Source organism: Muntiacus reevesi, chromosome 3 (assembly GCF_963930625.1).
Source record: "Muntiacus reevesi chromosome 3, mMunRee1.1, whole genome shotgun sequence".
Taxonomy (NCBI): domain Eukaryota; kingdom Metazoa; phylum Chordata; class Mammalia; order Artiodactyla; family Cervidae; genus Muntiacus; species Muntiacus reevesi.
Window position 1 is genome coordinate 151,129,046 of NC_089251.1, and position 24,981 is coordinate 151,154,026.

The window sequence follows — 24,981 nt, forward strand, 5'->3', positions numbered from 1 at the left end:
ATTAGACGATGGTAATGGCTGCACAACATTGTGAATATTCTAAAAGCTGTTGAATTATATGCTTTAAAAGTGAATTTTATGATATGTAAATTATACATAATTAAAAGAATTTGTAATCCAGATTTTAAGATAAATAAGTTCAAAGCACAAATACAGGATAAATGCTTCTCTGAAAAGGTTTAGATTTATAATGGAAACTTTAAAAAACCTAAGGGATAGAAATAGAATAAAAGTTGCCTGCGGGGAGGGAGGAGGGCAGGCATCCACAGGCGTGAGAGTGAGTGAGTCTGCTAAGGTTTTGAGAATGTTCTATGTCTTGATCTTGGTGGTAGATTTGTGGGCGTATAAATGTGTGAACATCCCAAAGAAAACCTACACCCATTAGCAGTCACTCCTTACTATTCCTACTCCATGCCCCCACAGCCTCTGGCAACCATTAATCTACTTTCTATCACTATGCATTTGCTTATTCCAGCCTTTTCATTTAAATGGAAAAATATTATATTGTATCTGGCCTTTTGTGTCTTGCTTCTTTCACTTCGTGTACACTGAAGATTTTTGTACCTTGTGGTAAGGAAATTTTAAAAAAGAAAAAAGGATCTTCCTAGTCATCATCCTCAAAATTTGTAAGTCAACAGGTACAGAATGGGTCCCTAGATGCAGGTGTGTTAACAGTCTTTGAGAAACACTGTCTTGGATTCTTGCTTAATTGCAGTTAGATACTACTATACTTGATTCATGCTTAAACACTGATGTCCAATATATGTGGTTGGCTTAATTTCGTTTCTTTTCCTCATTAAAAGAAAGAGGACTTCAGTGTCTCAATCTGAGGAAGTGACTATTGTCATATTTTGGGAAACCCAGTCGTCCAGGAGAGAGATAGCTTTTGGACTACTTGGTCAGAGTAAGTGGGAAGCTTCAATCATCCCATTTATGTAGCCACCGCTGTTGTGAAAAGGGATGACATGGGTATGTCAGCTTGACAGCAGTGAAAATACTAGAATCATTACTCTTAAACATAATTAGCCTGGAGAAGGAAATGGCAACCCACTCCAGTATTCTTGCCTGGAAAAGTCCATGGACAGAGGAGTCTGGCGGGCTGAAGTCCATGGGATTACATGACTGAGCATGTGTGCATGAGGGTGGAGGGAAATGGGTTGGTAGCAATAAAGTGGTAGAACTAAAAAAAAAAAAAAAAACCAACATAATTAGGCTGATTCCAAGGCAGTTTGTAATCCTTATTTCTCAGTTCTGTAGTGTTTTCATACCTGTTATCATTTTCATTTTTGCCATGCATCTATGAGACTTGTAAGGCAAGTATTACCACTTCTATTTTATAAGGTGAAGAAGCTGATGCAGAGAGGACTAATGTTAGAAATTTTGCTGACAGAAATATGTGTTGCTTGTATCATATGAGTATTAGTCTGCTAGTGTTGTCATAGTAAAAATAGCACAGACTGAGTATCTTAAACAACAGAATTTTATTCCCTCCTACCTCTGGAGGCCAAACGTACAAAGTGAAGGTGCTGTCTGTGTGGTTTCTGTGAAGGCTCTCTTCCTGGCTCACGGGGGTTTGCTTCTCACGGTATCCTCACAGGGTCTTCCTTCTGTTCCTGCCGTGAGAGATGAGGGCTCTGGTGTCCCTTCCTTTTCCTACAGGAACACCAATCCTGTAGGATTAGGGCCCCACCCACATGACCTTTTTATACTTAATTACCTTCTTAATGGACCTCTCTCCAAATACAGTCACATTAAGGGATAAGGCTCCAATGTATAGATGTGGGCACAGGGGAGTCAATGCTGTCCAAAACAGACTGTAAGGTGAAAGTGCAAGTCGCTCACTTGTGTCTTCTTGTTTGCGGCCCCATGGGCCATACAGCCCATGGCATTCTGCAGGCCAGAATACTGGAGTGGGTAGCCTTTCCCTTCTCCAGGGGAATCTTCCCAACCAGGGATCGAACCCAGGTCTCCCACATTGCAGGGGGATTCTTTATTAGCTGAGTCACAGGGAAGCCCAAGAATACTGGAATGGGTAGCCTGTCCCTCTTCCAGGGGATCTTCCTGACCCAGGAATTGAACCCAGCTCTCCTGCATTGCAGACGGATTCTTTACTGACTGAGCTATAGAGATATTCATACCTCTCTGAGGAAATATTAATAGTTATGTAGCAAACTTGGTTAACTATTTTTGCAGTCTCTCAACATGTGCATGTAAGTGGAGATCTATTTTAGTACATTGCATCTGCAGTCACTTACAACAAAAATAATTAACATGTCCAAAACAAAGTTCCCTCCATCTAAGACATTCTTATGTTTTCTATAAAATATGCTTTTATAAAGACAGTAATATCTGTAGATTTGCCAATAAATTCAAAATATTATCTGGCTGGGAAAAGGAAACAATCACTGCAAGGGAGTTGCAAAATCCTAGACACCAGGGTCCAGTTCTGTTACCTATATCTGTATGACCAGCAAAGACCTACCTTCTCTAGTCTTTTTTCCCCTTCTCTAGTCCTTAGTGCACTTAATACCTCTATAATCTGGTGCAGTCTCCCTAATTTACCTTCATTTATTGGTAACAATATAACTATGTTTTATTCTAAATATATGATCAAATTTAACATCTAAAATAAATATTATGCCATTCCTTGTTTAAATGTCCTTTTAATAAAGCCCATGGAAATTTCTTGAGAGTACTTTTTATATTACTTCATGTTAGCACAGAAATAGCACTTTAAAATAGGGAAATTGATTCATAAAGCTGCTTTTTAATTATTGTACAGGTCCTCAGAGTGTATTATGATCGCCTTCTGGATAATGCAGACAGAAGTTGGCTTATCAGCTACATTCAAGAAATCTTAAAGATACACATGGAAGAAAATTTTCATGAGCTTTTTCAAAGTTTGGATTTTGATAAAGATGGGATCGTGGAAGAAGATGACTTACGCAGCTTAATGTTCTGTGATTTCCACGATCCCAAGAGAGAGGATACCAACTACAGAGAAATTGCAGATGTGGATGCACTCCGGGTGATAGCAGAAGCTCACCTAGAAGAATACAACAACATGAGCAAAAAAACAATGAACCTTGTCTTGTTCCGATTTGCCATCGAGCACATCAGCAGAATTTCCAGGATCCTGAAACAGCCTCGTAGCCATGCTCTCCTGGTTGGTGTTGGAGGAAGTGGAAGGCAGTCTGTCACCAGATTGGCTGCCCACATGGCTGATTCTTCAGTTTTCCAGGTTGAAATCACCAAGGGCTATGGTAACTCTGAGTGGCATGAAGATTTAAAAGTGATCTTAAGAAAATGTGCTGAAGGGGAGATGCAGGGTGTTTTCCTGTTTACAGATACTCAGATTAAAAAGGAGTCATTTCTAGAAGATGTCAACAATCTGCTAAATGCTGGGGAGGTTCCAAATCTCTTTGCATTGGATGAGAAACAGGAGATATGTGATAAGATGCGTCAGTTAGATCGCCAACGGGATAAAACCAAACAAACAGACGGAAGCCCCATAGCTCTTTTCAACATGTTTGTTGACCGCTGCCGCAACCAGTTGCACGTAGTCCTTGCCATGAGTCCCATTGGAGATGCATTTCGGATTCGTCTTAGAAAGTTCCCTGCTCTCGTAAACTGCTGTACCATTGACTGGTTTCAGGTATTGTCATGTAAATTTTAGATAGACTTCTAGAAATATTGACTCTCCATCATCAGCATGACTTATATTAGAGTCCACCCCCACCCCCCGCAATTGTGGCTCAGCAGAATTTTCTGGTCAATAATAATATATTTTATGAAATTAAAATTCAAAACTAATTATAACAGAAAAACCTTTTATTATTAGTGTATACAGTCACTGACATCAACTTACTGTAGAAAGTTTTAGGGTAAAGTTGTATGTCTGTCAGGTTCCTGACAGGGAAGAAAGAATAGCTAGGAAGGCCTCCCTGAGGAAAGTTGAACGAAGGAGCTGTTCATGAAGGTGTAGGCAGGATTAAAGGAGCTTGGGAGGGATGGTGAGGCAGGAAACGGTAGGGCACAGCAAGAAGATGTTACTACAGCTGCGCGTAAAGGGACACAGGGAGAAAAACATGTTACTGAGCTTGAAGCTGTGGAAGTAGGAAAGTCTGACGGGATTAGGAACCCCAAACCTAGAGTTCAGCTTCTGATAGACAGCAAGAGGGATAGAAATGCCTCTACCTCTCTCTTCTCCCACCCTCCAGTCTCTTTCCGTTAGAAAACCTGACAGAAAGTCAAAAGGAAGAAAGTCCCAGTGACCACTTTTTCTAATAAATTTCAGTATCAGAAGTATAGAACACACAAGGGTATAGGGTAGGAAGTTTGTGAGCTGTGGCAGAGATCCCATGAGTGAGATCTAACACATAGGAATTTTTGACCTTGGGGAATTTACATAGCCCCTTTGTCCCTCTAATTTCTGCTAAGATTTCATGAAAAAAACATATTTATTGAGCCCTTGCTTTGTAGCAGATCTTATTCTAAAGCTGGAGATGAGTCAGAAAATGAAGTAGACTAGGCTTCTGCTTTTCTTGAGTTTACTTACATACTTGCAAATAGTGAAAAATAATTCCATTATACAGGGTAGCATAAATGGAGTAAAAGGTTTTCTGAATCAGTGAATCAGTGACCTTCAGGAGGAAACATAAAGGACAAAAAGTACCAGTACTGAGAGGATCTGGTCAGAGACAATAAATTAGTGAAGACCGGGAGCTCCATAGGAAGAAGGAATAGGGTGAGAGAAACTCAGGGTGAAAAGGGCGTAGTACCTGAGGGGAAAATCAGAGTTAGGTTGGAAAGGTGGAAAGGGCCAGATCAAGTAGAGACTTACAGATTAGCTTTGGATTTTGTTTTGAATATGTTGGGAAGTCTTCAAATAGTTGTAAATTGAGAGTGTGAAATTAGCTATTAATAATCTGCACTTGATGAGATCACTGTGGTGACTCCATAGAGCACACAGCAGGGTGGCCAGTTAGGACACTGTTGAAATATTCCAGAAAGACGGTAACAGAGGTGAACTGCAATGGTGATTATAGGTAGAAGGAAAAGAGTTGGAAGCTCTTTTAGGCATGGTGCCCATAGAACTGGATTTCGAGATGGATATAGAACTGAGGTGTTTACTGAGTAGGGAAGATTGCAGCCGTTTGCGGGGGAGAAATGGACCGTGATTCAGACTTGTTGAGTTTGAGGCGATTATGAAAGAAATCAAGGAGGTAGTTATTCATCTAATTCTGGAGTTTAGGGTAAAGGATAGTAACATTTACCTCAGAAATTTGGGGAGAATTAAATGAGATAATAATAGTAGAATGTGCAAAAAGATACACATTCTATAAATTTGGTTCCTTTTTTCTTCCTTGCTCCTGCAATACTCATGTACAATTTCTCTAACTCCTGAACAAACCAGAAAGAGTTAACAACATTACGTGCATTAGCTACTGGCTCCCTGTCCCAAGTACTTGGGGGGAAGTTTCTCCTGAGTTTCTGTCCCACCCCATTCCTCATGCTTCCTCCTGCATTTCCACCACCTGTGGAGGCCCTCAGTAGTAACAGGCTCCTGTCAGTGACTTCGATGATATGCTAAAGCATTTATCTTACATTCAGTCCTGGCCTGAAGATGCACTACAGGCAGTTGCCTCCCGCTTCCTGGAAGACATTGAAATGTCAGAGGAAATACGAGATGGCTGTATTGAGATGTGTAAGAGCTTCCACACTTCTACTATAGATTTATCGACATCCTTCTATGTTGAACTTCAAAGATACAATTATGTGACACCTACCTCTTATCTTGAATTAATCTCTACCTTCAAACTGTTGTTGGAAAAGAAAAGGAGGTAAAAATGAAATTTATTCCTAAGTAAGCTATGGTGGTTTTAAAACATTTGTGTGGACAAAAATGACATAGCAAAGATGAAAATTTTTATTTCATATATGTGTATACTGTGAGTTTTCTTGAATCATTTAATGATTTACTCCACAAACATTTTTAGGGTAGGGAGCAGGGCTTATTCTTTTGTGCACATGATTGCCTAGGATGTCATAAGTGTATAATCATATTTAAGGAATGAAGATGTGCCTCTGAGAGCTGAGGTAAGGCCCCAGGGTACTTTGACAGTGCTATTGGGCAGACGTCACTAGTGAGTAATTTTTCTTCAATAAGTAATTAGATAATAAATATACCTTCTCTTTAGGTATTGAACAGCTGGAACCTAGAGACAGCCACTCAATATACATAGCTAGCTTTCCTTCTTTAAGTAAACTCTTTATTTGAGAACATCAATACAAACATCAGTAAACTTATATACTATGGAACGTGTCAATGTGAGCTTTTTTGATGTTGTTGAGGTTAACTTATACATGCAGTAAAGTTGATTCAATAGTTTCTTTGATTCTAAAAATTAATACTTAGTCTGCTTGGGTCAGGAAGATCCACTGGAGGAGGAAATGGCAACCACTCTGGTATTCTTGCCTAGAAAATTCCATGGACAGAGGAGCCTGGTGGGCTACAGTCCATGGGGTCACAGAGTCAGACATGACTGAGCACATGAAACACTTTCCACACACACACACACACACACATATATTATAAAATGTAAAAGTAAAGACACACATATATATTATAAAATGCAAAAATACACACATGTATATTATAAAATATAAAAATAAAGACACACATATGTATTATAAGATGTAAAAATAAATTACCTATGAAGTTAGATGTTTAGAAATTTTACTAATCACCTTTAAGGAGGTCTTTTGCTAATGAAATTTATTTAAGCAATTTATATATTACATTTTAAAATTTTAATATTATTATTTCCCTGATTTAACAAACTAAACTTTCCCAGGTACTTAATTTATATAAAATCTGGTACGTTAAACTTACACATATGGTAAGCCTTAAGCTGTTTTAAGTGTTTGACTATTACCTATAGACTTGATGGGATTTTTTTTTAAACATGAAAACACGAATTAACTCTGTTGCTCAATTATGCAACTTATCAGGGCTTCCCTGGTGCTCAAACAGTAAAATAGCTCCCTGCAGTGCAGGAGACTCATCAGGAAAGTCTCCTGGAGAAAGGAATGGCTATCCACTCGAGTATTCTTGCCTGGAGAATTCCATAGAAAGAGCAGTCTGGAGGGCTACAGTCTGTGGGGCTGCAAAGAGCTGGACACAACTGAGCGACACACACGCATCCATATTGAGGCACAAGGCTGACCTGTGAATCTGACAGCCAAATGCCTTTAAATATTAAACATACTTGAAACACCAAATGTGCAGAGTCCTGACCAAAAAAAAGTTAATGTTTGCATATTAACTGTAGATCTTTCTGAATTTTCCTATGGCTATCTCATTATCTCAGGCATTTTGAAGTACTTTTTCTTGTATTATCTAAGATGCTATCTAGACTGGTGGGAAACTTCTCAGCCATATTTACAGTGACTTTGATAATGCCTTCTATAGCAGAGGTGTCATAGCTTCCTATTCATCTTGGTCCACACCCCATACTGAATCATACCAATAGCATTTTTTCCATCTACTAGTGAAATCTGCAAGCCCCACCCAAGGCTACTACATAACTTAACTAAATTTTATTATTTCTTTGACTGTCAAGATATTATCTTTCCATTTAGATCTTAGGATTTTAACCTAATGGAATCTTGCTTTTCTCCCCCTGTATTTTCCTATCCAGGAGGATCAAAACCTCTTGGAGAGTCTGATTAATTGGGAGGTATCACTTATATCTCTCTTTGACTATATGCTCACAATATTTAAGACCATCCTAACTGGAAGAAAGATTGTAAAAATAAGATACAAACTGAGAGAAAAGTTGAAAATAATAATTTTCTAGGCATTTTTATATATTCTTGATGACATTGCAAATTTCCTCTGTTTAAAAATGTTCTCCTTTGACTCTACTAGAATCCCCACTATGTACTTCAGTTCAGTTCAGTCATTCAGTCGTGTCCAACTCTTTGCAACCCCATGGACTGCAGCATGCCGGGTCTCCTTGTTCATCACCAACTTCCAGAGTTTATTCAAGCTCATGTCCATTGATTCGGTGATGCTATCCAACCATTTGATTCTCTGTCATCCCCTTCTCCTGCCCTCAATCTTTCCCAGCATCAGGGTCTTTTCAGATGAGTCAGATCTTTGCATCAGGTGGCAAAAGTATTGGAGTTTCATCTTCAGTCCTTCCAATGAATATTCAGGACTGACTTCCTTTAGGATGGACTGGTTGGATCTTGCTGTCCAAGGGACTCTCAAGAGTCTTCTCCAGCACCACAGTTCAAAAGCATCAATTTGTCGGTGCTCAGCTTTCTTTATAGTCCAACTCACACATCCATACATGACTACTGGAAAAACCATAGCTTTGACTAGACAGACCTTTGCTGACAAAGTAATGAATGTCTCTGCTTTTTAATATGCTGTCTAGTGTGGTCATAGCTTTTATTCCAAGGAGCAAGGAGCTTTTAATTTCATGGCTACAATCACCATCTGCAGTGATTTTGGAGCTCCAAAAATAAAGTCTGCCACTGTTTCCATTGTTTCCCCATCTATTTGCCATGAAGTGATGGGACCACATGCCATGATCTTAGTTTTCTGAATGTTGAGTTTTTCACTTTTTCATTCTCCTTTTCACTTTCATCAAGAGGCTCTTTAGTTCTTCTTTGCTTTCTGCCATAAGGGTGGTGTCATCTGCATATTTGAGGTTACTGATATTTCTGCTGGCGATCTTGATTCCAACTCGTACTTCCTCCAGCCCAGCATTTCTCATGATGTACTCTGTATATAAGTTAAATAAGCAGGGTGACAATATACAGCCTTGATGGACTCCTTTCCTGATTTGGAACCAGTCTGTTGTTCCATGTCCAGTTGTAACTGTTGCTTCCTGACCTGCATACAGATGTCCCAGGAGGCAGGTCAGGTGGTCTGGTATGCCCATCTCTTTCAGAATTTTCCATAGTTCGTTGTGATCCACACAGTCAAAGGCTTTGGCATAGCCAATAAAGCAGAAATAGATGTTTTTCTGGAAGTCTCTTGCTTTTTTGATGATCCAGCGGATGTTGGCAATTTGATCTCTGGTTCCTCTGCCTTTTCTAAAACCAGCTTGAACATCTGGAAGTTCACGGTTCACATATTGTTGAAGCCTGGCTTGAAGAATTTTGAGCATTACTTTACTAGTGTGAGATGAGTGCAATCGTGCAGTAGTTTGAGCCTTCTTTGGCATTGCCTTTCTTTGGGATTGGAGTGAGAACTGACCTTTACCAACTACAGTAACCCTATAGTTATTCTTCCCTTAATACCTGAAGTCTTCAGATCTCTTTATAGCCAGGTTGTATTGTAACCTAGAAGCAAGCGCTCAGCTTCCCTGCCAGGAAACCAGTGTGATAGCCAACAAAGGGTCACGTGGGTTGAGCCACCACACTGAAACTGCTTCATGCTGGCCGGGGGCCAGACCTTTCCTGTGCTTGCTCCACAAGGGTTCCACTGAAACCAGACTCACAGATAACATGGTGTCCTCTCTCCAGTCTCCTCAGTTCACATTGCTGTAACATATTTTGCTCAGAGGGAATCAGCTTATCACAGGAGTGTGACATGCCCTGACTTGCAATGTTTTCTTTTATTTCAGTGACAGCCTTTTCAGTTTTCTGGCTCAAACCAGCTAAGCACTCAGTTGAAGAGTGTGCTTCCATCTTTCGACAGTTATTGGGTTGGTTAGTTACCAACACCAACCTACTTTTTGAAAAGAATTTCTAAAATGCGTCGCTTTTTACTTTGAAACATTATGGCATCTCAGATATTTAAAATGAGACAAATTATAAAGAAGCATTTTCTCAAGATGTGTAATTATCTCTGGAACATATGTGAATGCAAATCAAAAATTTAAAGTATATTAAAATATTACATTATTTTGAAATCAATTATTATTACTTTATAAGAATTTTGTACCAAAAAAAGAGTTGAGCTTTATTCTCTGGCCACTTGTATTTTAAATGAAAAATTCCTATTTCAAGATACTTAACACATATTAAAATTATGTGCCACATTTGGCAATGCTCAAGCAATATATTTTGGGTACTGAAGTCTATTTAAAATAATTGATTATAAAAAGATCTTAAGGAAAATATTGTTGTTGGAATAAACTTCCCAAGATGACTAATTACAGAGGTATATCATTCATCTTGATGGAGGAGGTTCTTTGACTTATACTTAGTATATTTTTCTTTTGAATTTGTTATATGCCTAGATACTGTGATAGATACTGGCAGTACAAAAAATCCCAAGACATACTGTCTGCTTTTAATTGCACACAATCTAGAATTCTAGAGTTCATATTTTTTACCAACTGTTAATATATGCAAAAATCTTTCAGACCACTTTTTTAAAGTTGAAGTATGCTTGATTTACAATGTTGTGTCAGTTTCAGGGGTTAAGCAAAGGGATTAAGTTATATATATATGTGTGTGTGTGTGTGTGTATGTGTGATTTTTCAGATTCTTTTCCATTATAGTTTATTATAAGATATTGATTATAGTTCCCTGTGCTATACAGTAGGTACACTTCTTTAGTTATGCCTTGAAAAAATCTGAAAAGTTAAAGAACACTTATTTTTTTCCTTGAAGAAGAAGCCTAGAGCTTGACCGCTAACCTTGTTTTATCTCTTTGCTTTTAGTGAAGTCATGAAAATGAAAAAGAGGTATGAAGTGGGTTTGGAGAAACTGGATTCTGCTTCATCTCAAGTAGCCACAATGCAATACGAGTTAGAGGCTCTACATCCTCAGTTAAAAGTTGCTAGCAAAGAGGTTGATGAAATGATGTTGATCATTGAGAGGGAATCTGTAGAAGTTTCCAAAACTGAAAAAATCGTGAAAGCTGATGAAACAATAGCAAACGAACAAGCTATGGCTGCCAAAGCCATCAAAGATGAATGTGATGCTGACCTGGCGGGGGCTTTGCCCATATTAGAGTCAGCACTGGCTGCCCTTGACACCCTCACTGCGCAGGTGAGAGCCCAGCCGCGGGCTTGCTGGGAGACCTGTTAGCATAAATAAGGAAGTGCTTGCCATCCTCTGCTGCAGTTTGCTCTGTCTTTCCAAAGTCTCCACATTGAACGCGATTGAAATCATTTTCAAATTGGCCGAAAGATTCCCTAACTGACCTGGGAAAAACAAATGGACATGCAAGACTAAGACAGTTTTGAAAAGAAAGTTTTCAAATGTTCTAAACAACCTACAGCAATCATTATTTCAGGAACTCTGCAGAGCAACTTTAATTGATAGGGGCATGAATATACACTTTTATTCTATGTACACTTTTTCATATTTAGAAACTTGTAGCTGGGTATCCCTTACAGTATATATGGGAAGGTGTTGTGTCAGTGTTTGTCAGTGGGTTTTTTGTGTGTGTGATACATATGACACGTTATTTATGATTTTTAATATATAATAACTGTTAGTATAAAATTTATAATTGTTATAAAATAAAACAAAATATTTTATTGTATAATAACATAGCTTTGACAGTATTAAAAATTAAAACATGAAGGGGAACATTTCAGTTAAGAGAGATTAAGATGAATTTTGAAAAATAGTGTTGACGATCTCAACTAAACTTTTGGGTGAATTAGCAGAGGATGGAACTTCCCTTGTGGCTCAGCTGGTAAAGAATCCGCCTGCAATGCAGGAGACCTGGGTTCAATCCCTGGGTTGGGAAGATTCCTTGGAGAAGGAAAGCCTACCCACTCCAGTATTCTGGCCTGGAGAGTTCCATGGACTGTATAGTCCGTGGGGTGGCAAAGAGTTGGACATGGCTGAATGACTTTCACAGCACACACAGGAGAGGATGTGTTAGATCCATTCTTCACACTGTCCTCAAAAATAGGTTTCAGATCAAAGTTTAAATATAAATAGTTATATTACATTATGAAATAGTATAAAATGTAGGTCAGATGTTAATAATTGTGGAATATAAACTAGGACTGAAGATTTCTTTGGTATAAGAAATCAGAGACGAAAACACTAAGCAATATTGTTTGTAATATATTTGCTATGGATACTCTCTTGTATTTTTCATAAATAAGAGAATTTTTATACCTTAAAATGTAATGGTACATTTTTGTACCTAAAAAGGTAATGAATTTTAGTACCTAAAAATCAACACATTTATTTCATATAAACACCATGGATAGAAGTTTAGAAACACTAAGGAAAAAAATCTTTCAATTGCATGGGAAACAAAATATTAATATACTTCTGTGTGTAAAGCTCTTGCAAACCACTAAGAGAAAAAATGGCTCTAACATAATATAGTAAATGATATGAAGAAGTACTAATTCAAAAAGAGGAAACACAAATAGTTAATAAGGATATGAAAATATATCATACCTCACGTGTATTTAAAGTCTGTGTATTTAAAAGTCTATACAGTTCATGGAATTCTCCAGGCCAGAATGCTGGAGTGGGTAGCCATTCCCTTCTCCAGGGGATCTTCCCAACCCAGGGATTGAACGCAGGTCTCCCACATTGCAGGGGGATTCTTTTTTTTTTTTTTGCAGGCGGATTCTTTTTTTTTTGTTTGTTTTTGCAGGTGGATTATTTACCAGTTGAACTATTAGGGAAGCCCAAGGAATATTGGAGTAGGTAGCCTGTCCCTTCTCCATCAGATCTTCCCAACCCAGGAATTGAACCAGGGTCTCCTGAATTGCAGGCAGATTCTTTATCAGCTGAGCTACCAGGGAAGCCCCAAAAGAAATACAAATCAAAATAAAATCTCTTTTGCCTGATAGAATGCTTACCCATGTTGTTAAGGGTATATGTAATAAAACAGGCATCCTTATATATTTTCTGCAGGGCAGTTTGTCAATATTTGTCAAAAACTTAAAAAAAAAGACATTAAGACTTTAATTGTAATAGTAAAGAAGAAAAAGGCATGGAATGTTAGAATTATGGTTCATATCTATATATCAGAAAGCTATGCAGCATTAAAAATAATGTAAATGTTTACTAGCACGAGAGTATGTTTATTATATATTATTAAAATAGAACAGTTTAAAACAGCATGTACATTAGATATACTATGATTCCACTGGTTAAAATAGGGCAAATACACTGGTTTATAGCATACACACATGAAAAAAATGTAGAGAAATGTAAAGTAAGATGTTTACAGGAGTTAACTATATATGATTGGTTTTACAGGAGACATATGTATAGTTTCTCTGTATTTTTCTGTTTGTATCTATAACTTTTATAGTTTTTAAGAAGGAGCAAAACTCTTACTTTGGGACAGTCAAAAGAAAGCTCTTTCATGTGTTCTTGAAGTGGATTTCATGTCATAACTGATCTCAGGGTATTTTCGCATTACTCTTTTTTATTTTTAACTTTGAGATAAGCTTCTCAACACTTCATGATATAATTCTATCACTGTCACCAGCTTTTGACACTATCACTGTCAGTGACTAGCGAGTTTCTACCTTATGGCTTAGTTTGAAAATAGGACCAAACCCAAGTCATATGTAAACAATTCTTGCATGTTGTTATTTCAAGGACATTACAGTGGTAAAATCCATGAAGAGTCCTCCCGCTGGTGTCAAGCTTGTTATGGAAGCTATATGCATCTTGAAAGGCATCAAAGCTGACAAAATCCCTGACCCAACAGGTACAGGGAAAAAGATTGAGGATTTCTGGGGCCCTGCCAAAAGACTCCTTGGTGACATTCGATTTCTGCAGTCACTTCATGAATATGACAAGGACAATATTCCTCCAGCTTACATGAACATCATAAGAAAAAATTATATTCCAAATCCAGATTTTGTTCCAGAAAAGATAAGAAATGCTTCCACAGCAGCTGAAGGCCTGTGCAAATGGGTCATAGCAATGGATTCATATGATAAGTAAGTAGTGACAAAAAAGAAAACAAACTTTTTTTTTCAGGTTGGTTCTTCAGGTAATATAAAACCTATGTGCTACATGGTGAGAGGCTCCTCAGAAAGTCAGGTCTAATGCCTGCTCTGGCATGCTTCCTGGAGGCAGGACTGTACCAACCACATAGCATAGTGCATGATATTTAAGCTTCTTGGACTCAGGAGCATTTTGTTGTTGTTCTTCAGTGGTAAGTCGTGTCCCACTCTTTGCGACTCCATGGACTGAGGCGCACCAGGCTTCCCTGTCTTTCATTATCTCCCAGGGTTTGCTCAAACTTGTGTCCATTGATTTGGTGGTGATGACATCTGACCATCTCAACCTTTTACACGCTAAAAAATTATTATAGACCCCAACCTTTTTATCAATATATTAGAAATTAAAACTGAGAATTAAAAAAAAAAATTTACTGATTCATTTCTAAAAAGCAACAAACTTTACATAAATACTTTTTTAAAGTCCACATTTTCAAAAAATTTTGGAAGAAAAGTGGTGGCATTTTATACTTTTGCAAATCTCTTTACTATGTTCTCTAAGAGAAGACAGCTGGATTCTCAGATCTGCTTCTTCATTCAATCTATGAAGAAAATACAGCCTCACACAGATGTTTAGTTGACAGGGAGGGCCTCATTGGAGTACCTGAGGGGGAGGGGACATGTCTTGGACCACATTTTGAAAACAACGCTTAACGTATAGTCTTTGATGAAATAAACAGTCTTTATAGATGATTATATGAGGAACATTTATATCATATACAAAACAGTAAAAATTGTTGGTTATTCCTTTGAAAAGCAACTGTTACAGGCTATCTTTAAATCTCACATACAATTCTATTTGTATATGAATGTGTATGTCTATATTACATGCTATATATGTTTTGGACAATGATGTATTCTGTTAATGATAAATTTTAATTTAGTGTTTTATCATTTATTTGGGTTTCCCCGATGGCTCAGCTGTAGAGAATCTGCCTGCAATGCAGGAGATGCAGGAGACACAGGTTAGATCCTTGGGTTGGGAAGATCCCATGGAAGAGGAAATGGCAGTTCACTCCAGTATTCTTGCCTGAACAATCCCATGGACAGAGGAACCTGGTGGGCTACAGTCCAAAGGGTCGCAACGAATCAGACACGGTTGAGCAACTGAGCCACATGCGCACATACATTTATTTAGAATGGTGACACCACTGATTCCATTTTCTAGAAGAGAATCTAGATCTCTAGTTTTCCCTACATAGTCCCTTTTATTACTGACATACATATTTATAAGATACCTGGTTTTAGTTAAGGGTATATTCTGAAATTTGAAAAAAAGTAAAATATAAAGATAGGAGCATTGTTGTTATAGGTATATAATAAGCCTGGAAGAGAAAAAACAAAAGAGCTGGGGAACTGAAGAAGTGGGTGGATACAATATCATTTTAACTATTTTGAGATAAAAATAAAATAGTAAGATTAATCCACAAAATAATAAAAATTAAAATGAAAGAATAAGATGACATAAATAAAATACCCTTCCTTTCTTCGTTGTTATTAAGCCTTAATGAGTTAGGCTAGTTTCCATAAACACTGTAATATTTTACATGTATGTGCTTATTCTCCTTTTCCAAAATCACCAAAATTGACACTGGCAACAATTTAATATTTATCTATGGTTTAAAAAAAAGTCACTTATTTAGGGGCTTTCCTGGTGGCTCGAACAGTAAAGAATCTGCCTGCAATGCAGGAGACCTGGGTTCGATCTCTGTGTCGGGAAGATACCCTGCCTGGAGAATTCCATGGGACAGAAGAGCCTGGCGGGCTACAGTCCATGGGGTCGCGAAGAGTCAGACGTGGCTGAGCGACTAACACATATATGCAATCACTTATTTGAAAATATTATATATATTTGATATCTATTTTGAGAATCATATTTTATTGCTGGCATTAACTTTGTTAAATATAAGATATAGAAATCGGTATAGGTTTTATGTGAAGATGTGTTTTGGGTTATAATAAGGATTTTAGAAAAGTAATTCATGTATCTACTATTGTGTGAAAATTATATAAATCCTAACTGTGTTGAATTGGTTCACGGTGCTTTTCAGGTCTACGTATCCTTCTACCTTTCTGTATGTTCTGCTCATTTGGGGAGTTTGATACTGAAACTCCACCTAAAAATCTTAATTTATCTAAAATAATTGTAATATATAGTAGAACTATACATAATCTTGTTCTGTATTTTCCAAGTCTCCTGTAAATGTGTTGTCACTCTTTCATAATTTAAAAAAATTAAAAAGTAAATTCAGTGATGGAAAGTACACTAGAATATTAAACATGTATTTAATTTTCCAATTTTACTTTTGGCAGAGTGGCAAAAATCGTAGCTCCCAAAAAGATAAAACTGGCTGCAGCTGAAGGGGAGCTTAAAATTGCTATGGATGGTCTCAAAAAGAAGCAGGCAGCACTTCGGGAAGTTCAGGACAAGCTGACCAGGCTTCAGGACACACTCGAACTAAATAAACAAAAGAAAGCTGACTTAGAAAACCAGGTATAGTATTATACAGACAGACATAGGCAAATCTTCAGTTACTCTAAATAGGAATAACGTTCATGCTGGTACAAAAACAGCAATGCTGTTTTCTTCCTGGTCGGGAGTTGACAGACAGTGGACCACAGTATAAACCCACCTTTGTGTGGCCCACAAGCTAATGATGACTTTGACATTTTAAAATGATTACATATTAAATGATTATACAAGTTTCTATATAATATTCTGAGTTTTGCCTCTTGGTCTACGAAGCCTATAATATTTATCTTCTGGCTCTTTATCCCACAAAAAGAAAAAAAATTGCCAACCATCTCTACTATAGATTGCTAGAATATTGAGCTAAATTTTTTAAATCATTCTTCATTATGAGTCTTCCCTGGTGGCTCAGAGGTTAAAGCGTCTGCCCGCAATGCGGGGGACCCGGGTTTGATCCCTGGGTCGGGGAGATCCCCTGGAGAAGGAAATGGCAACGCACTCCAGTACTCTTGCCTGGAGAATCCCGTGGACAGTGGGGCCTGGTAGTCTACACGGGTTCGCAAGAGTCGGACACGACTGAGCGACTTCACTTCACTTCATTATGAGTGAGAAAATGGAAAACCAAATTGTTAAGTAACAGTTACATAAAAATTAATGGCAGAGCTGAGATTAGAACTCAATACCCAGAACCATACTGTGTCCACTGGAAATGTTTTTAAGACTAAAATCATTACTCCAACTTAGTGATACCTTTTGTAAAAAGTAATTGCTAAGATCTGATTATGTTCCCCAGAAAAGTCCAAGCATTTTGATATACTGTCAGTATTTACTGAGTGCTTGTCATGTGCAAGGCACTGTTCTGAGAGCAGTATATGTCACTGATTCTCACAAAAGCTTTCTGAGGGAGGTAATCTTTTTAGATTATTTTCTAGAAACTAAAGCACAAAAAAGTTAAGCAACTTGCTCATGGTCAACCCAGTTTCTAAGTTTAGATCCAAGTGCAGGCAATCTGACTCTAATACACTTCTCTTTCCCATCCTACTGGGCTGCTTCTTTCCGTACAGTATGTGCACAAATTCTATATTTGTACAATCTGTGATATTGTGCTAATCTTAAAAATGTGTCCTATTATTTGGCATGGTCTTCAAGTGATCAATTTTAGTTTGAATAATATAACTAATAGATAGATATGTGGTTGCTCACTGTAAACATTTTTCAACTATGCTCTATGTTTGAAATTATTTTTCATAATAAAATGTTAGAAAATTATGATATCGTAAAATGAATATGTGTACTAAAAGCTTGCTATGGAAGAGAAATTTTGGTTAAAATGTTTTTACTTAGTAGTTTCTGATGGCAGCTCTATTATGGTCCAAGACCTGATTTAACATTTTAGTAAAGAGAAAAATGTGTGAAGAAAGAAACCAGGATGCAAAAGGGAATAAAAAGAGGGAAAATTAACAGGAAAGGTTTTTAAAGAAGTATCAAAAATCTTACTAATTACATACCTTCTGCTCTTTTAAACCCATCTTTATATAAACTTTTATGGTATTTTATATGTTTAACTCTAAAGGCATTTATTATTATTAATATAAATATTAATAGCATAGAAAAAAGTACAAGCCAAACTCTCATTCCAAAATAATCTAAATGTCTCTGTTATTATCAATTATTTACTTCTTTTCATGTAAATTATTTCATTTTGAACTTAAAGATAACCTTTACTTAATCTTGTCATTCTCTAAAAATAATATGTCACTTAAAATTAATCAAAATAATTCAGATATTCCACTGGAACATTGCTGTTTCATGGTTTAAAATGGCTTTTGCCCAAGTTTTCCACATTTGTAATTATCCTTCCTCTTTTTTGAAAATAACATTGCTTAATTATGTATAATCAAACTTGGTTGACAGTCTTATCCACAAAGTAGGCTCTCAGCTATTGACTGATGTCCTAATTTAAGGTTAATTGCAAGTGTCTGAGTAGGCTGACACAATTTAGCAGCTTGAAAACTGTGCTTTGTAAGTAAGCATAAATTATTAAAACTTTTAAACATTTAACCTTTAAAGTTATCATTAAATCAACCATAAGTTAAATGAGGGGGAAACGTTCATAGAATATTTAAAATAAAATGCACTTTGATTATTAAAATGGTGGGTAAAACTTTCACTGTCTCATACTGTAGCTTATTTCCTTAAATAGAGCAGTTGTTTGTGTTATGTGATAAATACCTGTTACGAGTTTCACAAATTAGATTAAAATACTCTCTTTACTATGAAAAATTCTAAAAGATCATGGACTCTCCAGTCTTCATAGTGAACTTCTGCACATTTTTCTTCCACAGAGTGTTAAAAAAAGAAAATTCCAGGTGTAACTGTAATTTAAAAATTTATCCCTGAGGTTAAAATCTGGCAGAATTTTTAACTTACTCTCCTTGTAGGTGTTGATAAAGGTTTACTTCTATTTTTGAGGTTGACCTGTGCAGCAAAAAGCTAGAACGAGCTGAACAATTGATCGGAGGCCTTGGGGGTGAGAAAACGCGATGGAGCCAGACAGCTCTGGAGCTGGGGCAGCTGTACATCAACCTGACGGGGGACATCCTCGTTTCCTCAGGGATCGTGGCTTACCTTGGAGCCTTCACATCTAACTATCGACAGGTAGGGAATATTTGTCCACCTCTGGGGTCCCCTCTAGATCCTCCTGGTATAACCAACATTAATCTTGCATTTTTTTTGTGGTTGTTGTTTGGAGTTCTTGCTAAGTATGAGGCAGAAAAATGTTTGCAAGTGATTTTTAGTTATGTATTTTAATTATTCAGTAAGTTAGCTTGGTCGCCAAAAAATGCTATATTAAATACTCTTCTAATTGTTTTAGAATTGTTTTTGAAACAAAAAGATCTACTTTAGGATATCATGTGAAATGGTAGGCTAGGCCCTAGTAAAAAAATTTTAGTTCTTATAAACAAGTATAAAGGTATCAGGAGTTTTTTTGATGTTTTTAATCAACTACTCTCAATGAGTCTCAATAATAAATCATTTCCAAATGACTTCAGAAGCTAAAGCTTCCTAAACCTTTAGTTTTAGTTTAGGAAAAGATGAACCTGCCTAAAAACAACTGATCAGGGGCATCTTCCCTAAGAAAATAAATACCAAGTTCCCTGCTTCAAATTCCCACCCCTCTGATGAATTCTGCCTCAGTCTTATCCTTGACCTCATTCCTAACCCTGCTTCTTCTCCCGGCTTTTTTCTTCCACTTTTCTTTCTCAATGAGGCCCAGCATGTTCTTCAGCTCTTTTTAGGAATACAACCCAGGACATGGCCCTGCCAAAGTAGAAGAAGGCAATGAGAATAAAGAGAAATTTGAAGCATTTGGCAGTAGCCTCTGGTGTCAAGGAAGGAGACAAAGAGTAAATGAAAACTCACTTCTAAAGTGGGGCTTTGTCACTTTACAAAGCATTTGTTTTGTTCATGGTCTCAGTTGAGATGCACTTGATTTCAAGGTTTCTCTTAAGTAGAGTTGATTCTTGGAGGCCACTATTTTGGTTTGTTTGCTTGCTTTTAGCCAAACTGGTTTAAAATCCTCATATTGATCGTGCTTCTGTCTTCAGGCTTCTGGGTTCTGGTAGCCCTTGTCCTGGCACGTGAGTTTCATATTCTTCTTAGCTTTCTGTCTTCATTTATGTCTGAACAACTATCTATGCTTATAGCCTCTACGTGAAAGTGAAGGAGGAGAGTGAAGAAGTTGGCTTAAACTCAACATTCAGAAAACTAAGATCATGGCATCTGGTCCCATCACTTCATGGGAAATAGATGGGGAAACAATGGAAACAGTGACAGACTTTATTTTTGGGGGCCCCAAAATCAGTGCAGATGGTGACTGCAGCCATGAAATTAAAAGACGCTTTCTCCTTGGAAGAAAAACTATGACCAACCTAGACAGCATATTAAAAAGCAGAGACATTACTTTACCACAAAGGTTCATCTAGTCAAAGCTATGGTTTTTCCAGTAGTCATGTATGAATGTGAGAGTTGGACCATAAAGAAAGATGAGCACTAAAGAATTGATGCTTTCAAACTGTGGTGTTGGAGAAGACTCTTGAGAGTCCCTTGGACTGTAAGGAGATCCAACCAGTCCATCCTAAAGGACATCAGTCCTGAATATTCACTGGAATGACTGATGCTGAAGCTGAAACCTCAATATTCTGATCACCTGATGAGAAGAACCAACTCATTGGAAAAGCCCTGGATGCTGGGAAAGATTGAAGACAGGAGGAGAAGGGGACAACAGAGGATGAGATGGTTGGATGGTATCATTGACGCAATGGACATGAGTTTGAGCAGGCTCCAGGAGTTGGTGATGGACAGGGAGGCCTGGTGTGCTGCAGTCCATGGGGTCACAAAGAGTCAGACATGACTGAGCAACTGAACTGAACTGATAGCATTGACATCTTGTAGTTCAGATAATTAACATTTAATATGACACTCTTTCCCTAGTCTTAGACTTGTTTGCTTGACAGTTTCAGAGCCTGAGGCTTATAAAGGTTAAGAAAATTGCTCATAACCACACAGCTGGTTAATGACAAAGCAGAAAAGAGACTTGTCATCACCCGAATTCTCACTGAGCCCTCTTCCTACTCTTCTGTGTCAACTTGGAATGATGGAGGAAGAGGCTGCAAGGCCTCCTACGCTCCTCTGTTAGTCCCCACCATCCCTGGGCGTCTGCTCTGGGTCCAGCGCCATGCTGAAAGTCAGCATCCTGGGGCACCCCTCCAAATCCAGCCCTCTCCAGTGACTCCTTCCAAAACACAGCATCTTGTGCTCACTCCCTAGTCACCTGCTTCCCCTAGAATGAGGGCTACCAGTTAGACCATCCACACAAATGCTTCCAAAAAGCATTGAGACCAGAACTGAGACCTTGAAATTTACTGACAGAAGCAAAGCAACACTTGAGCTAGACACAAGCTCTAAGCTCATAGCTCCTTCCATGAACTCACATCCACTGTCCCCACCGCTGATTCGAGTAGACACATCGTCCCATTCCATCTAAGAAGAAGGCAATTTTATCTCTTCCTTGTTTTACTTATCTAGTCTCTAATGTCACTGTTCCTTCCTTTGAATTTATTCTCCACACCCTACTCTGTAATTATTTATCTCTTTCTCCTGGGTCAAGGCAGCTGGCAGTTTATACCCCATCAAAAGTTTCCCATTTGATTCTAAACACAAGGGTAATAGTAGCAACTTCTCTACCCAGATCCCCACCTGGTTTCCTGTGCTTTCACGTCAAACAACCAGCACCTGTGGCTTTTTTTTTGGCTGACTTACCTTGGGTTCTTGCTGTTGCTGCTAAGTCACTTCAGTCGTGTCCAACTCTGGGCGACCCCATAGACGGCAGCCCACCAGGCTCCCCCATCCCTGGGATTCTCCAGGCAAGAACACTGGAGTGGGTTGCCATTTCCTTCTCCAGTGCATGAAAGTGAAAAGTGAAAGTGAAGTCACTCAGTCATGTCCGACTCTCAGTGACCCCATGGACTGCAGCCTACCAGGCTCCTCCATCCACGAGATCTCCCAGGCAAGAGTACTGGAGTGGGTTGCCATTGCCTTCTCCACCTTGGGTTCTTAGAACCCACTTTGCCCAGTGTTTGGATAGATAAAATTGCCTGGGAATTTACTTCCCTCTGAGGTGGGCTTTAATGAAAGACATATGTGAGAGCCTGAAGGTCTGTCTCCCTTCCTTCTGGTTAACACAAATCCAAGGAATAACTTATACCCACTGTAGGATCAAGCTGAAACTACCTGTGCAGAACTTTCCTCCACCTTTTATTGGCTCTTTGCCTGTCCTTATACTGCCTCTCTTAATATCTCTTCCTTAATAAATCACTTCATATAAATCTTCATGTCAGAGTCTGCTACTAGGAAACCCAAGTGAGGCAAAATGGTTTAAAACAATCTTGGGTTTTTTTTTTTAACTCTGACATCAAAGGTTCGGGATACCAAGAGCCAATAGTAAGTAGCTACAGCCCCTCTTTTCAAGGCTTGAGCCTGAGTAGTTGTCAATTATTCATCCACCCTTTTAGATTTTCTAGTACTCCTCATGATAAAATGTAGAAAATTCCAATTCTCCTGGCATAACTGGGGCCACATGTTTGATTGTAATGCCCATGCCAGTCTCAAAGACAAAATTCTACAATGTTGTAAGCACATACAGGCCCTGGAGTTGAATTAATTTGAACATTTTAAAAATTAATTTATTTTTATTAGTTGGAGGCTAATTACTTTACAATATTGTAGTGGTTTTTGTCATACATTGACATGAATCAGCCATGAGTTACATGTATTCCCCATCCCGATCCCCCCTCCCACTTCCCTCTCTACCCGATCCCTCTGGGTCTTCCCAGTGCACCAGGCCCGAGCACTTGTCTCATGCATCCAACCTGGGCCCTAGATAATATACATGTTTCGATGCTGTTCTTTTGAAACATCCCACCCTCGCCTTCTCCCACAGAGTCCAAAAGTCTGTTCTGTACATCTGTGTCTCTTTTTCTGTTTTGCCTATAGGGTTATCGTTACCATCTTTCTAAATTCCATATATATGTGTTAGTATACTGTATTGGTCTTTATCTTTCTGGCTTACTTCACTCTGTATAATGGGCTCCAGTTTCATCCATCTCATTAGAACTGATTCAAATGAATTCTTTTTAACGGCTGAGTAATATTTCATGGTGTATATGTACCACAGCTTCCTTATCCATTCGTCTGCTGATGGGCATCTAGGTTGCTTCCATGTCCTGGCTATTATAAACAGTGCTGCAATGAACATTGGGGTACATGTGTCTCTTTGAGATCTGGTTTTCTCGGTGTGTATGCCCAAAAGTGGGATTGCTGGGTCATATGGCAGTTCTGTTTCCAGTTTTTTAAGAAATCTCCACACTATTCTCCATAGCAGCTGTACTAGTTTGCATTCCCACCAACAGTGTAAGAGGGTTCCCTTTTCTCCACACCCTCTCCAGCATTTATTGCTTGTAGACTTTTGGATAGCAGCCATCCTGACTGGCGTGTAATGGTACCTCATTGTGGTTTTGATTTATATTTCTCTGATAATGAGTGATGTTGAGCATCTTTTCATGTGTTTGTTAGCCATCTATATGTCTTCTTTGTAGAAATGTCTGTTTAGTTCTTTGGCCCATTTTTTGATTGGGTCATTTATTTTTCTGGCATTGAGCTGCAAGAGTTGCTTGTATATTTTTGAGATTAATCCTTTGTCTGTTGCTTCGTTTGCTATTATTTTCTCCCATTCTGAAGGCTGTCTTTTCACCTTGCTTATAGTTTCCTTTGTTGTGCAAAAGCTTTTAAGTTTCATTAGGTCCCATTTGTTTATTTTTGGTTTTATTTCCAATATTCTCGGAGGTGGGTCATAGAGGATCCTGCTGTGATTTATGTCAGAGAGTGTTTTGCCCATGTTCTCCTCTAGGAGTTTTATAGTTTCTGGTCTTACATTTAGATCTTTAATCCATTTTGAGTTTATTTTTGTGTATGGTGTTAGAAAGTGTTCTAGTTTCACTCTTTTACAAGTTGTTGACCAGTTTTCCCAGCACCACTTGTTAAAGAGGTTGTCTTTTTTCCATTGTATATTCTTGCCTTCTTTGTCAAAGATAAGGTTCATAGGTTCGTGGATTTATCTCTGGGCTTTCTATTCTGTTCCATTGATCTATATTTCTGTCTTTGTGCCAGTACCATACTGTCTTGATGACTGTGGCTTTGTAGTAGAGTCTGAAGTCAGGCAGGTTGATTCCTCCAGTTCCATTCTTCTTTCTCAAGATTACTTTGGCTATTCGAGGTTTTTTGTATTTCCATACAAATTGTGAAATTATTTGTTCTAGTTCTATGAAAAATACTGTTGATAGCTTGATAGGGATTGCATTGAATCTATAGATTGCTTTGGGTAGTATAGCCATTTTGACAATATTGATTCTTCCAATCCATGAACACAGTATATTTCTCCATCTATTTGTGTCCTCTTTGATTTCTTTCATCAGTGTTTTATAGTTTTCTATGTATAGGTCTTTTGTTTCTTTAGGTAGATATACTCCTTAGTATTTTATTCTTTTTGTTGCAATGGTGAATGGTATTGTTTCCTTAATTTCTCTTTCTGTTTTCTCATTGTTGGTGTATAGGAATGCAAGGGATTTCTGTGTGTTAATTTTATATGCTGCAACTTTACTATATTCATTGATTGGCTCTAGTAATTTTCTGGTAGAGTCTTTAGGGTTTTCTATGTAGAGGATCATGTCATCTGCAAACAGCGAGAGTTTCACTTCTTCTTTTCCTATCTGGATTCCTTTTACTTCTTTTTCTGCTCTGATTGCTGTGGCCAAAACTTCCAAAACTATGTTGAATAGAAGTGGTGAGAGTGGGCACCCTTGTCTTGTTCCTGATTTTAGGGGAAATGCTTTCAATTTTTCACCATTGAGGGTAATGCTTGCTGTGTGTTTGTCATATATAGCTTTTATTATGTTGAGGTATGTTCCTTCTATTTCTGCTTTC

The 24,981-nt window shown here is 38.0% G+C and overlaps 1 protein-coding gene across 1 annotated transcript in view; it reads left to right on the plus strand.

Annotated features, from left to right (window-relative positions):
* Positions 1-24,981, plus strand: part of DNAH7 (dynein axonemal heavy chain 7) — a 263,405-nt gene that overhangs the window by 151,977 nt on the left and 86,447 nt on the right. Inside the window, exons 41-46 of the mRNA XM_065927706.1 lie at positions 2,783-3,655; positions 5,614-5,843; positions 10,689-11,019; positions 13,561-13,907; positions 16,284-16,464; positions 18,913-19,098. Of these exons, the coding sequence (XP_065783778.1) occupies positions 2,783-3,655; positions 5,614-5,843; positions 10,689-11,019; positions 13,561-13,907; positions 16,284-16,464; positions 18,913-19,098 (2,148 nt within the window). The remainder of the gene's footprint in view (positions 1-2,782; positions 3,656-5,613; positions 5,844-10,688; positions 11,020-13,560; positions 13,908-16,283; positions 16,465-18,912; positions 19,099-24,981) is intronic.